This window comes from Anopheles marshallii, chromosome 3 (genome assembly GCF_943734725.1).
Source record: "Anopheles marshallii chromosome 3, idAnoMarsDA_429_01, whole genome shotgun sequence".
In the NCBI taxonomy this organism is placed as follows: Eukaryota; Metazoa; Arthropoda; class Insecta; order Diptera; family Culicidae; genus Anopheles; species Anopheles marshallii.
The window spans coordinates 15,702,225-15,715,206 of NC_071327.1; the positions used below are offsets into that span (position 1 = coordinate 15,702,225).

Sequence of the window (12,982 nt, forward strand, 5' to 3'; positions counted from 1 at the left end):
CTCAAATGAAACGTCAAACAAAACTGCAGCATACTGTGGTCGCCGCTTTACGTCCTGCTGACATTTTACCAAAACAGCAAATATTTTCGAACGTGGAAAGTTTCGGTCGACGTGCTCTTGATGCGATCAAAACAAATTACCGGCAAAAATGTGCAGAACTTTACCGAGAGCAGCCTACCGCCAGCACTATTTGTGACCGCCTAATGACTAACCGTAACTAGAACCTAAACTAGCAAGCCGACACACACAGTGTATCTTCAACGATGAAGCTTGTTCGAAAGAACGTCGACAAAACGGGTGATGGGTGCGTATTTACCTGCATCATTGAATGCTGTATGAGCAGAGCTTGTGCTAAAACATCCCATTTGTTTCATTAATATATTGCAGCAGTGTAACCCTGGTACCCGAAGAACCGGAAGATATGTGGCATGCGTACAATCTCATCGCTGAAGGCGATCAAGTTCGTAGCAGCACTATTCGGAAGGTATGATTTGGATTTGGGACTGTTAGGGAGGAAATGTGACCAACGCTTCCTTTTCCATAGGTACAAAATGAAACCGCTACAGGATCGTCTAGCAGCAGCCGCGTTCGAACGACACTAACGATTGCAGTTGAAACGATATACTTCGACACGCTGGCACAGGTACTGCGCTTAAAGGGTCGCAACATAGAGGAAAACCAATTCGTAAAGGTATGATCAATAAGTGGAAAACTATGAATTGTTGTAACCTTTTCTCCAATCACCAATTACGCTTCATACCATGCCTGCAGATGGGAGCATACCATACTATCGATCTCGAGTTGAACCGTGCATTCACACTCATGAAGCCAGAATGGGACACGATCGCGCTGGAACGCATCGAAATGGCTTGTGACGTAACGCAGAATGCGGACGTAGCCGCGGTGATCATGCAGGACGGTTTGGCCCACGTCTGCCTGATAACGGCCAGCATGACGCTGGTACGGAGCAAGATCGACGTGGCGATTCCGCGTAAACGAAAGGGAAACGTCCAGCAGCACGAGAAGGGTCTGAACAAATTCTATGACGCCGTCATGCAGGGTATACTGCGGCATGTAAACTTCGACGTGGTAAAGTGCATCCTAATCGCGTCACCCGGGTTTGTGAAGGATCAGTTCTACGAGTATATGTTCCAGCAGGCTGTAAAGACTGACAACAAGGTAAGTGTTGGAAACGAATTCGCACATACGCAGATGATTCGATCAGTTTGTTATTCCCTTCCCAGGTGCTGATAGATAATAAAAGTAAATTTATGCTGGTTCATTCGTCCTCAGGATTCAAGCATTCTCTCAAAGGTACAGCAAAAAAAAACCCCAACTGCAACTGCATGTTTTTTTTACTAATGATTCATGATTTTTCGTTACTATTTCAGAGGTGCTACAAGATCCAGCCGTGATCGCAAAAATGTCCGACACTAAGGCGGCAGGTGAGGTGAAAGCGCTGGAAACTTTCTACTCTACGTTGCAGTTCGAACCGGCAAAGGCTTTTTACGGCAAAAAACACGTTTGCAAGGCGGCCGACGCGCAAGCCATCGAAATGTTGCTGATTTCGGACAATCTTTTCAGGTCAGTGAATCGCTTTTGTTTTGGATTTATTTTTATTAATACGTTATTCTTGCTCTACGAGATGCTTCGTATCCGTGGAGAGGGATTCTAAAGCTAGTACTTATAAAATAGGCGTAGGAAGTGTTTGATATCATTCATTAAGTTTCACGATTTAAATTTGCAATGGTGGCAGTACGAACTGATCCATGCGCTGATCGTACCCAAAGATGTTCCGATCGTAGCTTCGCTGATTTGTTAACCGATTGTCGAGCAATTTGTAATGATTGGAATATCTGAAAAGATAGTAAAGCATTTAAATTGGTTAATGCATTGATTAAAACACGTCTAGTAATCAAAGAATAGTAAATTCTTTATCAATTTCTTGACAATAAATTAAATTACATGCTTTCAACCAAATATTTATATAAGCCAAATATAAGAATAGAATGCTTCAACCAAAGATTTATTGGCTGTATAGCAGTTTCTTTCCCTACCAAGGACATCGGACACATCGGAGGGAATTAACAGAAGTTTAATATACCGTGGCCTTATCGTCTTATGCTACTCACCAACGGTACATATAAGGGCACGCTTAAACGGCGGGTGTGCGATCAATTGTTATTCAATATCAGTTCGCTCTTCCTATCATGGCCGTTTCACGGCAATGTCTTGCCCGAACGCTGCTTGCGCCCATAAAAGGCTACAGCTGTTTCGCGTCCCAAAATTAAAGTGCCAACGAAAAACAAAACTGCTAGCGAATTTTGTTTCATGTATCGCATCCGCAAAAGGGAAACACCACTCTCCCGATATCCCTCCTTCCCCGCTTGAAGATGAAGAACCAATTTACCATTAACCAATCGCAATTGATTGAATGTCTTATGCACTTAATTTGATTACCGACTCGGCGTGGGAGACGTATCGATTGTTTCGGTCACGCTAGGATTGTTCGAGTTGTATTTTAGAACCCCCCCGTCACCACCTCTATGGAGGATAGTTTCGCTTTGCGGGGAAGTAATCGTTGCTTTTGAATTGATTGGGAACACTACACACCCTGCAATTATTGTTTCGCGAAAGATTCGCTACCCTTAAGCTTGTGTGTGTCTGTTGAGGCATATTGGCGAGTAATAAGCATACGTCATGATGGCAAATAAATTGATCAATTGACCGGAGCAAGAAGAGATTCTCTTCTGCACTAGACGGACGGACCTCCAAAATAAAGAACGAGACATCCAATAAACACGCTGAAGTGATCCACTTCGAGCAAAGGCACACACCCGGCGGAGGAAACCTCAAGTACTCTCGCAAATCTTAAGCACGTTGGATCGATAAGTCACTGAAGTAGCTGTTCTATTAGCTCAATTACTGTACGGTGCTTATCACCAAATCCAACTCGAAGCCAAGCCGAAAGCAAGAAAGACAGATGCAACCTTAATAGACCGAAATGTTCAATTGGTATCAGTGCAAAACAGGCGATAAGAAATGAGCAAACAGTTAGTCGAATATACAAAATAAGGACGGGGGATAGTGAGGGCAACATTAAGCCTTTCCTTATCATTTCAGTTGTCTGCTTTGGACGACATACGACCAGAAAGTGAGCCCCGTTTTTCCAGCTCAGTACGATACATACTTCCGCTATTTCTTGATTTAGCATTTGTCGTTACGTCATCACTGTTCGATAAGGCACTGCTTTGCACGGTGGCAGTTACGCTATCGGTGCATGTTTTTTTGCAGTACCGCAAGCTTTGGGCGGCCCTCCTGGCAATTCTTCCTCGTTGGGTATCGTTTGAAGTGTTGATAGTGCGGTACTTGCCATTGGAATTGTTGGAATTTGAGCAATTTGCTGGTCCTATTAGTAAAGGTGTCCGGGATATCATTAACAATCCACAGATAGCTTTTAAAAGCAAACAAGTAGTGTAATTTCTTTTCAACAACTTTGAGGAATGCAGGAAGATGTACAGCGCATGATACTCCAGTAATGCGCCAGGAAGAAATAGGTTCGCTTCATAATCGAAAACGTCGATGTTTTTCATCATTTCAAACAAACAAACACTTCGTTCATTTGCCATTGAAGCAAACCAATCTTCTGGGTCACTTTCAAATATGGGTTTGTTGATGGACCATGTTGAAAACAATGACGGGACCACCCTCTTCCAACTTATTATGCAAAAAGCCTGACTGTTTAGTGCGATTTAAAGCAAAACCCCCAGCAGTAGCCACGCTGAACGGGCACCACCATATACACTACACTAACCTAATCCACCATCTGTGTTGTGTGACCCATTTGCATACTTGCCAGCAGTGTTTTTTGCGCTTTGTTTTTTTTATGTGCCAATGATACTGCACCTGCCTAGGCACATTTGTTGCGCGCACGATTTAAACTGGTTCATCCCCCCGTGCCACGGTGGGGTTTGGTTGAGCACTGGGTGTAAAATTGAAGTTGTTCTACTTAGAAGCCAGTAGGTATTTGAATGCAAATTGATTCACAATCGAATTCCTCACAGTGCTATCAAAACTCTTCCACGTTTATAATTGTGTGACCACCACGATCAATCAAAACCCCACCGTATCTTGTGTGAGTGTGTCTACGTCTTATCTAAATAAATAGTAGTTGGGGTGAGAAAGGGAAAAGGTGTTTTCCCTGTGGATTGCTTGGTGCCACTCCGTGCACGTTACTCACCTGCACGGTTGTTGTAGAACGAGCGAACTGTCGGCGACTTCTGGAGATCCCCTACTGGACCGTTTTGTGCTGGTGGTATTTGGCCGGTACTGCTGCATACTGCTCCGAGCGGCAAGCAACCGCGCAGAAGTCGGTGACGTAGATGATCGACTTCGATCAGTCGGCGACCCACAGTACGAACCGGATTTTTGATGAGCGTTAGCTATGGAACACCACCCGCTGGCTGGTCCAATTGAGTACCGACCGGCATCACTCGCACGAGTTGATCCTGAAATGTGTGGGAGCGCTACACTACAGCGACCTCCGGTGGTGCTGTACTTGGGTATCGTTGTTATATCATTTTCGTTTTTATTGCTAACTCTCCTGCTGCTGGTGACGATGGATCCGTGACGATCGCTATTACCGATGGGAATTGCTCCTCCTCCTCCTCCTCCACCATTCCGTACCTTGAGATTGTGTAAGCATTTGTTGAGCTTGCTATTTGTAACTACATTGTCCGATTTGCTCTCGTTTAAACGATCGGTTCGATGCATCGCAGTGAAATGGGATGTTAAAATGGGCCGTCCGGTAGTACCGATGAAGTAGTCCGGCTTTCGTTCCGGTATTGGTAGTTGACTGACTGCTCCTCCACTGGCCTGTGTGCTGGAAGGCATACTTTCAACCGGTAGAATCGTCCACCACCTTAGCGGAAGAATGGAATTCTTTCGGAACTTCAAATGGTTTCCCTCCGCTTCTGGTACTTAACTTCAGCTCACTGACTCCAAGGTCATCGACTCCACGAGATCTCGGGCGTGTTGTGCATCGGAGTTGCCCGGCCAAATCTTTTCCGTTGCGGTGTCTTATTGTTGTAGCTCACTGTTCGCTCGAAGCGACTCTCTTGCCGACAGTGTGTGCTATGCCGTGGAGAAAAGGTTGAATTCGCCTCTGGTGAGCTTTGGGAAAGAATAATGGGAGCAAAAGAAAAGGTAATTCAGCATTATTAAGCTGGTGAATCGTGGGAAGGATGGAATGGGTGCGAGATGCGCACTGTTCACCGTCAACTGTTGGGCGGTCAGATTTGCCTTAACTTAACAATATCTCGCGCTTTTGTTCTGCCATAATATTTAAAGACTAAGATCATTTGTGACTTGAAATAACCATAACAAAATACTCAAGTTCCGGAAACCCTCTTGTTAAAGAGAATGCGTGCTCCGTTGACTCGCAACCATGGACGATCGAATGAAAATGTATCGAGAGTAAGGGAGATGCTTAAACTCATTGATGCAAAACAGACCCCTCTCAACCATAGACACGCTATCTTTAATATCTCTAATTACAGTGTTACGATCTTTGCTGGTCCAATTATACGTCTCCCTTTTGCGTCGGTCTACGTCTAACGGCACCTTGCTGTTTGTGTCGTATTGAATATTCGTTTTTATCAACCGCTCCCTTCCGTATGGTGCAGTTGGATGATAAGGGCACGGCAACAGTGGAAATAAAACTTCTTCTCTTGTACAAGAAATTCAAAATGTGATCTACCCCCTCTCGAGAGCTTTACAACTGGACGCAAAAGAGAAACAGTCATCCTTTCCCACGTATTTGTCACCATGCTGCGTTCAGCTGCGATCATTACATTACCGGTTGACTCAACACCTTTTACTTCGCATCTCAACACGAATTTTACACGAACGTTGTGCACGTTGTGGAATTCCAACAGACCTTGACAGAGAGAATTTAACCCGTGAGAGACACTAAAGGACGCGATAAGAATTTTAATCTATCATCTGTATACACATCAAATCCGCAGCTACCCAACAACAAATCACGGGCAAAAAGCTGTTACCTACACGCTATGCTGCTCTAGTGTAGGCTGCAGGACGTGCGGGCAAACACACCACAACAAAAAAAAAGACAAGCAAAAAACCTGATCGTCGAATCTGAGTGACTTTTTAATGGAGCTATGACACGGCAAGAGCGTGGAATGTGTAACCGAATTGTGTGGGGTTGTTCTATCTCGAGCGTGTAGCTCTCACCTTTGTATGTCCAAGATTGGACAGGATTTGCGTACTCCCACTGCGTCACTCTTGGGGCGGACATGATTCTAGAATCACGCACCAAACGGTACCAAGAACATGAAGAATTTGTTCACCCTCTGTGTGGTGATCATATATCGTTGCAAGAGCACTAGAAGAAACTCCCTTCGCGCATAGAAAGAGACACGAAGTAGTAGGCCATGATGCATTCTATCACGGAGGTTCTATTTGTTTCTACTGGGCAGATACGTTTCGTTGGACGTTAAGTACGGAAAGAAACGCGGCCATTTGTCGAACCGGGTACAGTTGCAGTTAATTACCAGTTCCAGTGGTCTGCGGCCTCCTACGACTAATTACAAGCCGTAATGTGATAAATCTCCGCTCGATCTTCGATTCATCAGTGGTGGAGGTATGAGAGTGGGATTAACGTGCCATTTGCGCATAAGTCCACAGTTCCAGTTGTCTTTCATATGAGACATATTCAAAATGGAATTACAACTTCCTTCAAACCCGGTGGTGTATTAGTATCGGCGCAAAGAAATTCACTATCTTGCTCTCCGTCTGTGGTAAATAAAGTCTAATTAGCCAGAATTTGGCCCAAACAATTGAAGAACTTTGAAGTTAAACTTTGGGGGAGTTTCAAAAGCTCCCTTTTCACGACCCACTATGAAGAAAATACACTACCGTCTCTTTGTGTTGTTTTGTAGGTCGTTATTACGGAATCGTGCTGGTTTCCGCACCTTTCCCGCAGAGAAAGCCCCAGCGTGACAGATCGCTTTTTATGGGTTGGTTGTTTTTCCGCTGTGCTGGTTGCCAGTATACAACAATTAACCAACGATCGGGCGACGAAATCTCGCTCGGGGTGCAATTGAAACCCATAAGCGCGCATCATTAGCCGCCTGGGAACCGCGGAAGGGAGAAAAAGAGACAACCCAGCAGCATAGGAAAGCATGAAGGAACCATGCGGCGCACGCGACTTTCTCCACTCTGGCGCATTAAAACTCCTCACTCTCTACAGACACACGGGTGGTGGTGTTTGATCGCCACCCAAGACGTGCGCACAATAGAGCAACAAAGTGGGCGACGAAAATACACCACACACCGCACAGTTCCTCTCTTGGTGGTGCTGCTGCAACTGTGTGTTTTTTTAGTGTTCCTTCACACGAATTTAAATCGTAATACGTGACTTTCGCGACATCCGCGTTTTGAGAAACATTTTTGTTTACCTGTTCTTTTTTTTCTGTTGTTTGATGCAACTTTTACTTTTCTTGACTTGGTAAAGGTTATTTACTCATTTAACACACTCTTTCTTTCTTGCTGTTTCTTGCGGCAGTTTGAGTTTCTTGTTTCACTTTTCGATGAATTTAATGTTGTCACCGAACTGGCAATTCACTGTGAGGCGCTTTAACGTGCTGTTATGAAACCCGGAGTAAAAAGACTGGAGCTTTGTCTCACGATAGGCTCCCGCGGCGCGTTTAACCGGTTGGTACGATCCCGCGTCCGTCACTGTTGTTGATGTACAGCGGAAAAGTACGCGCGTACGCAAGCGGCCCAAGCGCAGTATTTGCTAGTGATGGGCATTCGGTCGACTCAGTGAAATGAACGATGCGGACTGCGAAGAATAATAATATGATCCAATGTTTATAATTATTTCCATTCTGAGAGTTATGAATGTTGTACAAAAAAGAATATAAATTGAAGGAAAAAATATTGTATTGGAAAATACTATTATTATGTTCACAATGTGATTTATATTCTTTGGATTCGACTTGCCCATCTCTAGTACCCGCTCAAATCGGTAGTTGCAGACGAGAGAAGATATGAACCGAACCGGTTCGCTCACGGAATTTTCTCACTCTCGCTGTTTCTCGCGCTCATCCAACGGAGACCGGTTTTCGGAATGTATGTGGCGGTAAACCGGTTCAACAGTGGATTCCCGTTGATCCACACATAGAAATCGTGTGGCTGTGATCTTTCATATATAAGAAAAGGTAAAAAGGGCATTATGATGCTCAAGAATCTTCATACTTTTATCTTCGAAGATCTTCATTAATGTAAAGTAAGAAGCTAAATTGCTTCTTTTGAAGATCTAAGCCTGTCTCAATAGACTTGGGCTATGATTTAAATGTTTTCCATCACCCGGGCCGGGAGACCCTGGGCAGTCATTGAATCAGTGCTGATCTAAATGGCATGATTTGGTCGAGATTCCACTTGATCTGACTATAGAGAAAATCAACTATGATCTTCAATCAAAATAAAAAGTTTGCCAAAATAAATGCTTTCCTATTTGCTGTTACCCGCGAATCTGCGCTACCCGCTAACGCGTTAAGCAAACATACCTCACAATCAATTACTATCCCATTTTTAACGGTCACATCCCGCATAAAACCGGTCTCTGCAGCAAAAACAGAGGGACCCTTGCTTCTCCAGCATGTAGTGCGTAGCGGCTACTAGCGCAACGGTATTATGTTTTGTTCAACGAGAGCATCACCGTGCGAGTAGCCCACTGACCACTGCAAAAAGAGGGTAGCTTCTCTCGCTTTTGCTGGACCACACAACCTCCAAGGTGACGGCACAGAAGATATCACCTCGCGTTCGCACACGGTTGGGAAATGCAGGTGTACCGAGGGCTATAATTGCTTCAGCCAACAATCCGCGCGCTGCAAGACTCTCGCCCCGTAATCTTCTTTTCGGCCGCACACGTACACCCCGCCCGGGTGTCCGAAAATGGTATCCAAATTATTTGAGACCATATTCGAAGATGCCGTTGCACTTTGTCGCCGCGAAGGTGTGGATGCTGAGTACGGGAGTCTGTGGCAGATTAACAAAGAATGGATTGTGTGTCATTTAAGTGTGTCAGTTTCTTCTGTGGTCCAACGGTGGATTAATAGGAGCGAGTGTTGCGTTTAATGAATCTTTTGAGAAGAGTTAGCGAGGAGTCATTCAGATTCAGAAATCGACTCTCAAAAGATACATGAATCCTCAGAGCAGTGGCGGATTAAACCCCATGCCGCTCATAGGTGGAGATCATAAATCTTAGAGAAATAGAGATTTTGATTCATTCATTCCGACTCGCAGATTCATGAATCCGAATCAGATTCACTCAACACCAATAGGAACATCTGGACACTAGCATCCGACAGCATCAGAATGCATCGTGAGGAATGCAATGCTCTCTGCTAAAGTAGGCTGTTTCACCATCCACACAAACACACCCACACACACGCACACACTTTCGCTTTTAAATCGATTGCTGTAAACAAATTAAATCTGTTCGCTTTCTGTAAGATTTACGCGACCAGTGTTCCCCGCCAAGCAGAAGATCGCGACTCGCGTTGTTTATCCGCTTCTAGCGAGGATCGATTTTATGGAGAAGAAACACACCGGCAGAAACCTGAAGACACACGGTTTGATGCCATAAAGCACATGGTGTGGTGGTTTCGTCCACCTCCATCACCACACCACCGATTGGGCGACGAACGTGTCTCGTGTGTGCACCTCTTCTGCATGGTCGGAAAAATGGAAACGCTAGCAAGAAGAAAATGGGGTTGAAATTTGAAAATGACGGGTGTTATAAATAGAACCGTGTCTACCCCGCCAAAAAAAAAAAAAAAAACAACACCGCTCATAAATCGTCATCGTTGCGATGGTCACGTTTTCCGTGTTTACTAGATTGCGAGCTAAGAGTTCTATGCTACCGAAAGGGTGGAGAGATCAGGTGATCCATGCCCTGGTTCCTCATAAATCGATTTCTAGCTCCTTTATCAGGCATGAAATGAATGCAGCAACATCTGTGCGAATAATACACCTGTTTTATTTGCAGGAACATTAAAAGAAACGCTCTTTCAAGACAACATTTTGGGTGTAACCTTTAAAAGTGATTCATCGCTTAAATGGCTGTTTCGACGCAGCGTCGGCTTCCCTATTTTTAGAAGATCTTGACTTGCTTGCTTTCCTCGATTTGTAATGTCTAAATGGCGTCTAAGACGTGATGGCGTCTGGGTAGTTGAAATCCCCGTTGGACGTGCCAGATTTCGTCACAAACACACGCCGTAAACATTGGCCCAATCACTGATGCTACTAATAATTGGGGCGCGTTGATCATCTGCACCCCGATTTGATACTTTCCTAAAACGTTTTCTCACCTCTTAAAATCTCTTCCCATTTTATAGATGCCAGGACGTGGCTACGCGCAAGGAATATGTCCAGCTGGTGGAATCGGTCCGTGACTCGGGTGGTGAGGTTAAAATATTCTCCAGCATGCACGTCTCAGGCGAACGTAAGCGCGATCATCACTTTTATGGCTGTATTGTGCGGAAATGTAATGAAAATCCGTTCTCTGGTTTTAGAACTCGCTCAGCTAACCGGTGTGGCGGCAATTCTGCGATTTCCTATGCCAGAACTTGAGGACAGCGATAATGAAGGCAGCGACGGTTCGGATTCCGATTGAACGGGGAGCAGAAGATTGGTTTCCAGACACGAATGTCCTCGCCGCCCGTATGCGTATATGTGTGTGGATGGCTTAATTGTCTTGTATTCGTTTGGAGTGTAATTATGCGAGGTCAGATTATTAGGCGTCCATTGGCTTAGAAGAGGGGTTTGTTTTTTTTTTTATATTTTTGATGGCAGCAATGTAATACTTTTAATATTCAAACCACTTGCGGATAAAGCTCCTTTTACAACTTGAGCGGAATATTAGCCAGGGCCCACCAATAGTCGAATGAACGGTTGACAGGAAGGACATCAGAAAGAAGAAACCCCACTAACAAAACAAAGAGGGATAGTGGACGGGCTGAACTGTTATAAACCTTTTTTTTCCTCTCGCCTCGGTCTCTCCCTACCGCTTAAGTATCTACTGGTTGTTGGCAAGCAACCATCAGGCCGCTTATTCCTCTCTTAGGAAGGTCCGTCTTTGATGTTTATACGCTACATTTTTTCATCAACACACTAATCAAGAAAATAGAAAAGAAAAAAATCATAATTGCTGACTACGGATTAACTTCAGGGACACAAGCAATATATTAGCTAGGTATTACATCCACTAGACGACAAGCTCTGTTACGGTTTTAAAATTCCTGTTGGTGTAAAAGTATTCTTTGGCCCTATTAAGAAATCAAATTTATGTATCCTTTTCCTGTTCTATCTTTGCCAATCATTAAAAAGAAGTGACGGATGTGAGCAAAAGCGCGTTGAACCCATTCAAAACTCCATGCTGCAACTATTGATATTATACGCGACCGCAGCAAAGGGGGATGCAAAACGTTGTAGGGTATTAGGGGAATAATATTGAAACGACACATCAGGATGATAGCTGCACAGAATGCGCTTATTATCTTGTCTGTACTGTAAATAAATGTACCGTTCCGAACAAAATGGAAACACTCAAAACGATAGCTCAATGTTGCAGCCTATTAAACTATGGAAAAATGCTTGAAAGAGATCATAATACCCAAAACATGAATAGTAATGTACAGAGCTCTACTCACACACGCACACGTAACAGTTTTATAACGACCAGTAGGTGGAATTAATTGCGCGAAAAGAAAACATTCGTCCAACTTCAATAGCCAAGCTTGTTTCTCTGTTTTTTTTTGTTACAAAGCATTTGAGAAATTGTATCTCCTTAATTTCTTAAATTTCTGTTCACTTTGATACAATAACTTTATTAACGATGTTTTTTGGACGTGGTTTAGTACAACAGTGCTGAGTATAATTGTAACGAGCGATTGATAAACAATTTGATTTGCGTTTTAGTGCGTCTCACGCATGATTAATCTTTTTCGCGATGGTTTCCTTATTCCGTTGCGGGCCTACCAGCTGCCTACCGGACAGTATTAATTGTATCCAGCAATGCTGCAACAACAGAGTTGAAACGGGCAGAAGTAGTTGGTGACATTTGGTTCCCGTTTGAAACATTCCCTTTTGTAAGGCACTTCTTCTTCTTGCACATTTATATAATTGTCGTTTTATAAAAATATTGGTGCCGTTCAACGTAGCAAAAAGTAGAATAATAATAGGTAGAGATTTATTCTCAACTACCTCACATGCTGCCCGTGGAAAACATCGACCTAGACACATATGTAATGTAAAAAATAGAAGATTAAGGCTGGATGCTCTTAGCTGCCTCCTTCATGCTGTATTATCTAGAGGTAGCTGGATGTATGAGTTATTGGAAGGCACATTTTCTATCCATTTGAGTTTGCAGTTCGCGAAAAGATTTTTCTCTTTGTTATATGCTGCGTTATGCACCATTCCGATTCATAGTTAATAAATTGGTTTAATGCAACATAACCTCTTATCCACCGACTGAGAGTACAATTCATTAATAATTGTGACATTAATTGTTCCTTTTTTTTGTTACTTTTGAACGTTTTTGCTCCCATTTCTAATCACGTTTTGCAATGTTCGACTAGGTGATAAATAGAGTAGCTAGTTCAGTATTGTAGTGAGTAACAGGATAACAATGTGCATTAAAAAATCGTGATATGAAATTGGGATGCATATGCGTTCATGTAAATTCGTTCGAGTCTATTAATTCGTTTCAGTAAGCAGGAGAAAAAGGCTAAACGATAAGAAAAAAACCAACGTTACGCGTATGAGCGCATATAGTGATTTAAACAAAACAAAACACATAAACAACTACGTAACTACTTATACTGGGGTTTCGATTCCTAATGTTATGCGTAGAGAATTATTTTTCGATTCATCGTTACCGTGTGGAAAGGGAAGA

At 43.5% G+C, this 12,982-nt stretch overlaps 2 protein-coding genes across 2 annotated transcripts; one reads left to right on the plus strand and one right to left on the minus strand.

Annotated features, from left to right (window-relative positions):
* Positions 1 to 263: 263 nt before the first annotated feature.
* Positions 264 to 10,702, plus strand: LOC128711207 (protein pelota). Its single transcript, XM_053806073.1, has 8 exons — positions 264 to 304; positions 388 to 484; positions 545 to 691; positions 772 to 1,179; positions 1,245 to 1,314; positions 1,392 to 1,584; positions 10,425 to 10,531; positions 10,602 to 10,702. Exons 1-8 carry the CDS (start codon positions 264 to 266, stop codon positions 10,700 to 10,702), a joined length of 1,164 nt encoding a protein of 387 aa, XP_053662048.1.
* On the minus strand, positions 1,736 to 4,893 carry LOC128711208 (uncharacterized). The gene is made up of 2 exons (XM_053806075.1): positions 4,241 to 4,893; positions 1,736 to 1,856 (listed from the first exon to the last, which is right to left on the minus strand). The coding sequence occupies exons 1-2, from the start codon at positions 4,891 to 4,893 to the stop codon at positions 1,736 to 1,738; spliced, it is 774 nt and encodes a 257-aa protein (XP_053662050.1).
* Positions 10,703 to 12,982: the final 2,280 nt, after the last annotated feature.

Bases quoted from the DNA above. Each gene is read 5' to 3' on its own strand.
- LOC128711207 (XM_053806073.1), top strand. From the start codon at position 264: ATGAAGCTTGTTCGAAAGAACGTCGACAAAACGGGTGATGG. The intron at 305-387 runs GTGCGTATTTAC...AATATATTGCAG, and splicing joins GTCGACAAAACGGGTGATGG to CAGTGTAACCCTGGTACCCG. The intron at 1,180-1,244 runs GTAAGTGTTGGA...TTCCCTTCCCAG, and splicing joins CTGTAAAGACTGACAACAAG to GTGCTGATAGATAATAAAAG.
- LOC128711208 (XM_053806075.1), bottom strand. From the start codon at position 4,893: ATGCCTTCCAGCACACAGGCCAGTGGAGGAGCAGTCAGTCAACTACCA. The intron at 1,857-4,240 runs GTGAGTAACGTG...CTATCTTTTCAG, and splicing joins GTTCTACAACAACCGTGCAG to ATATTCCAATCATTACAAAT.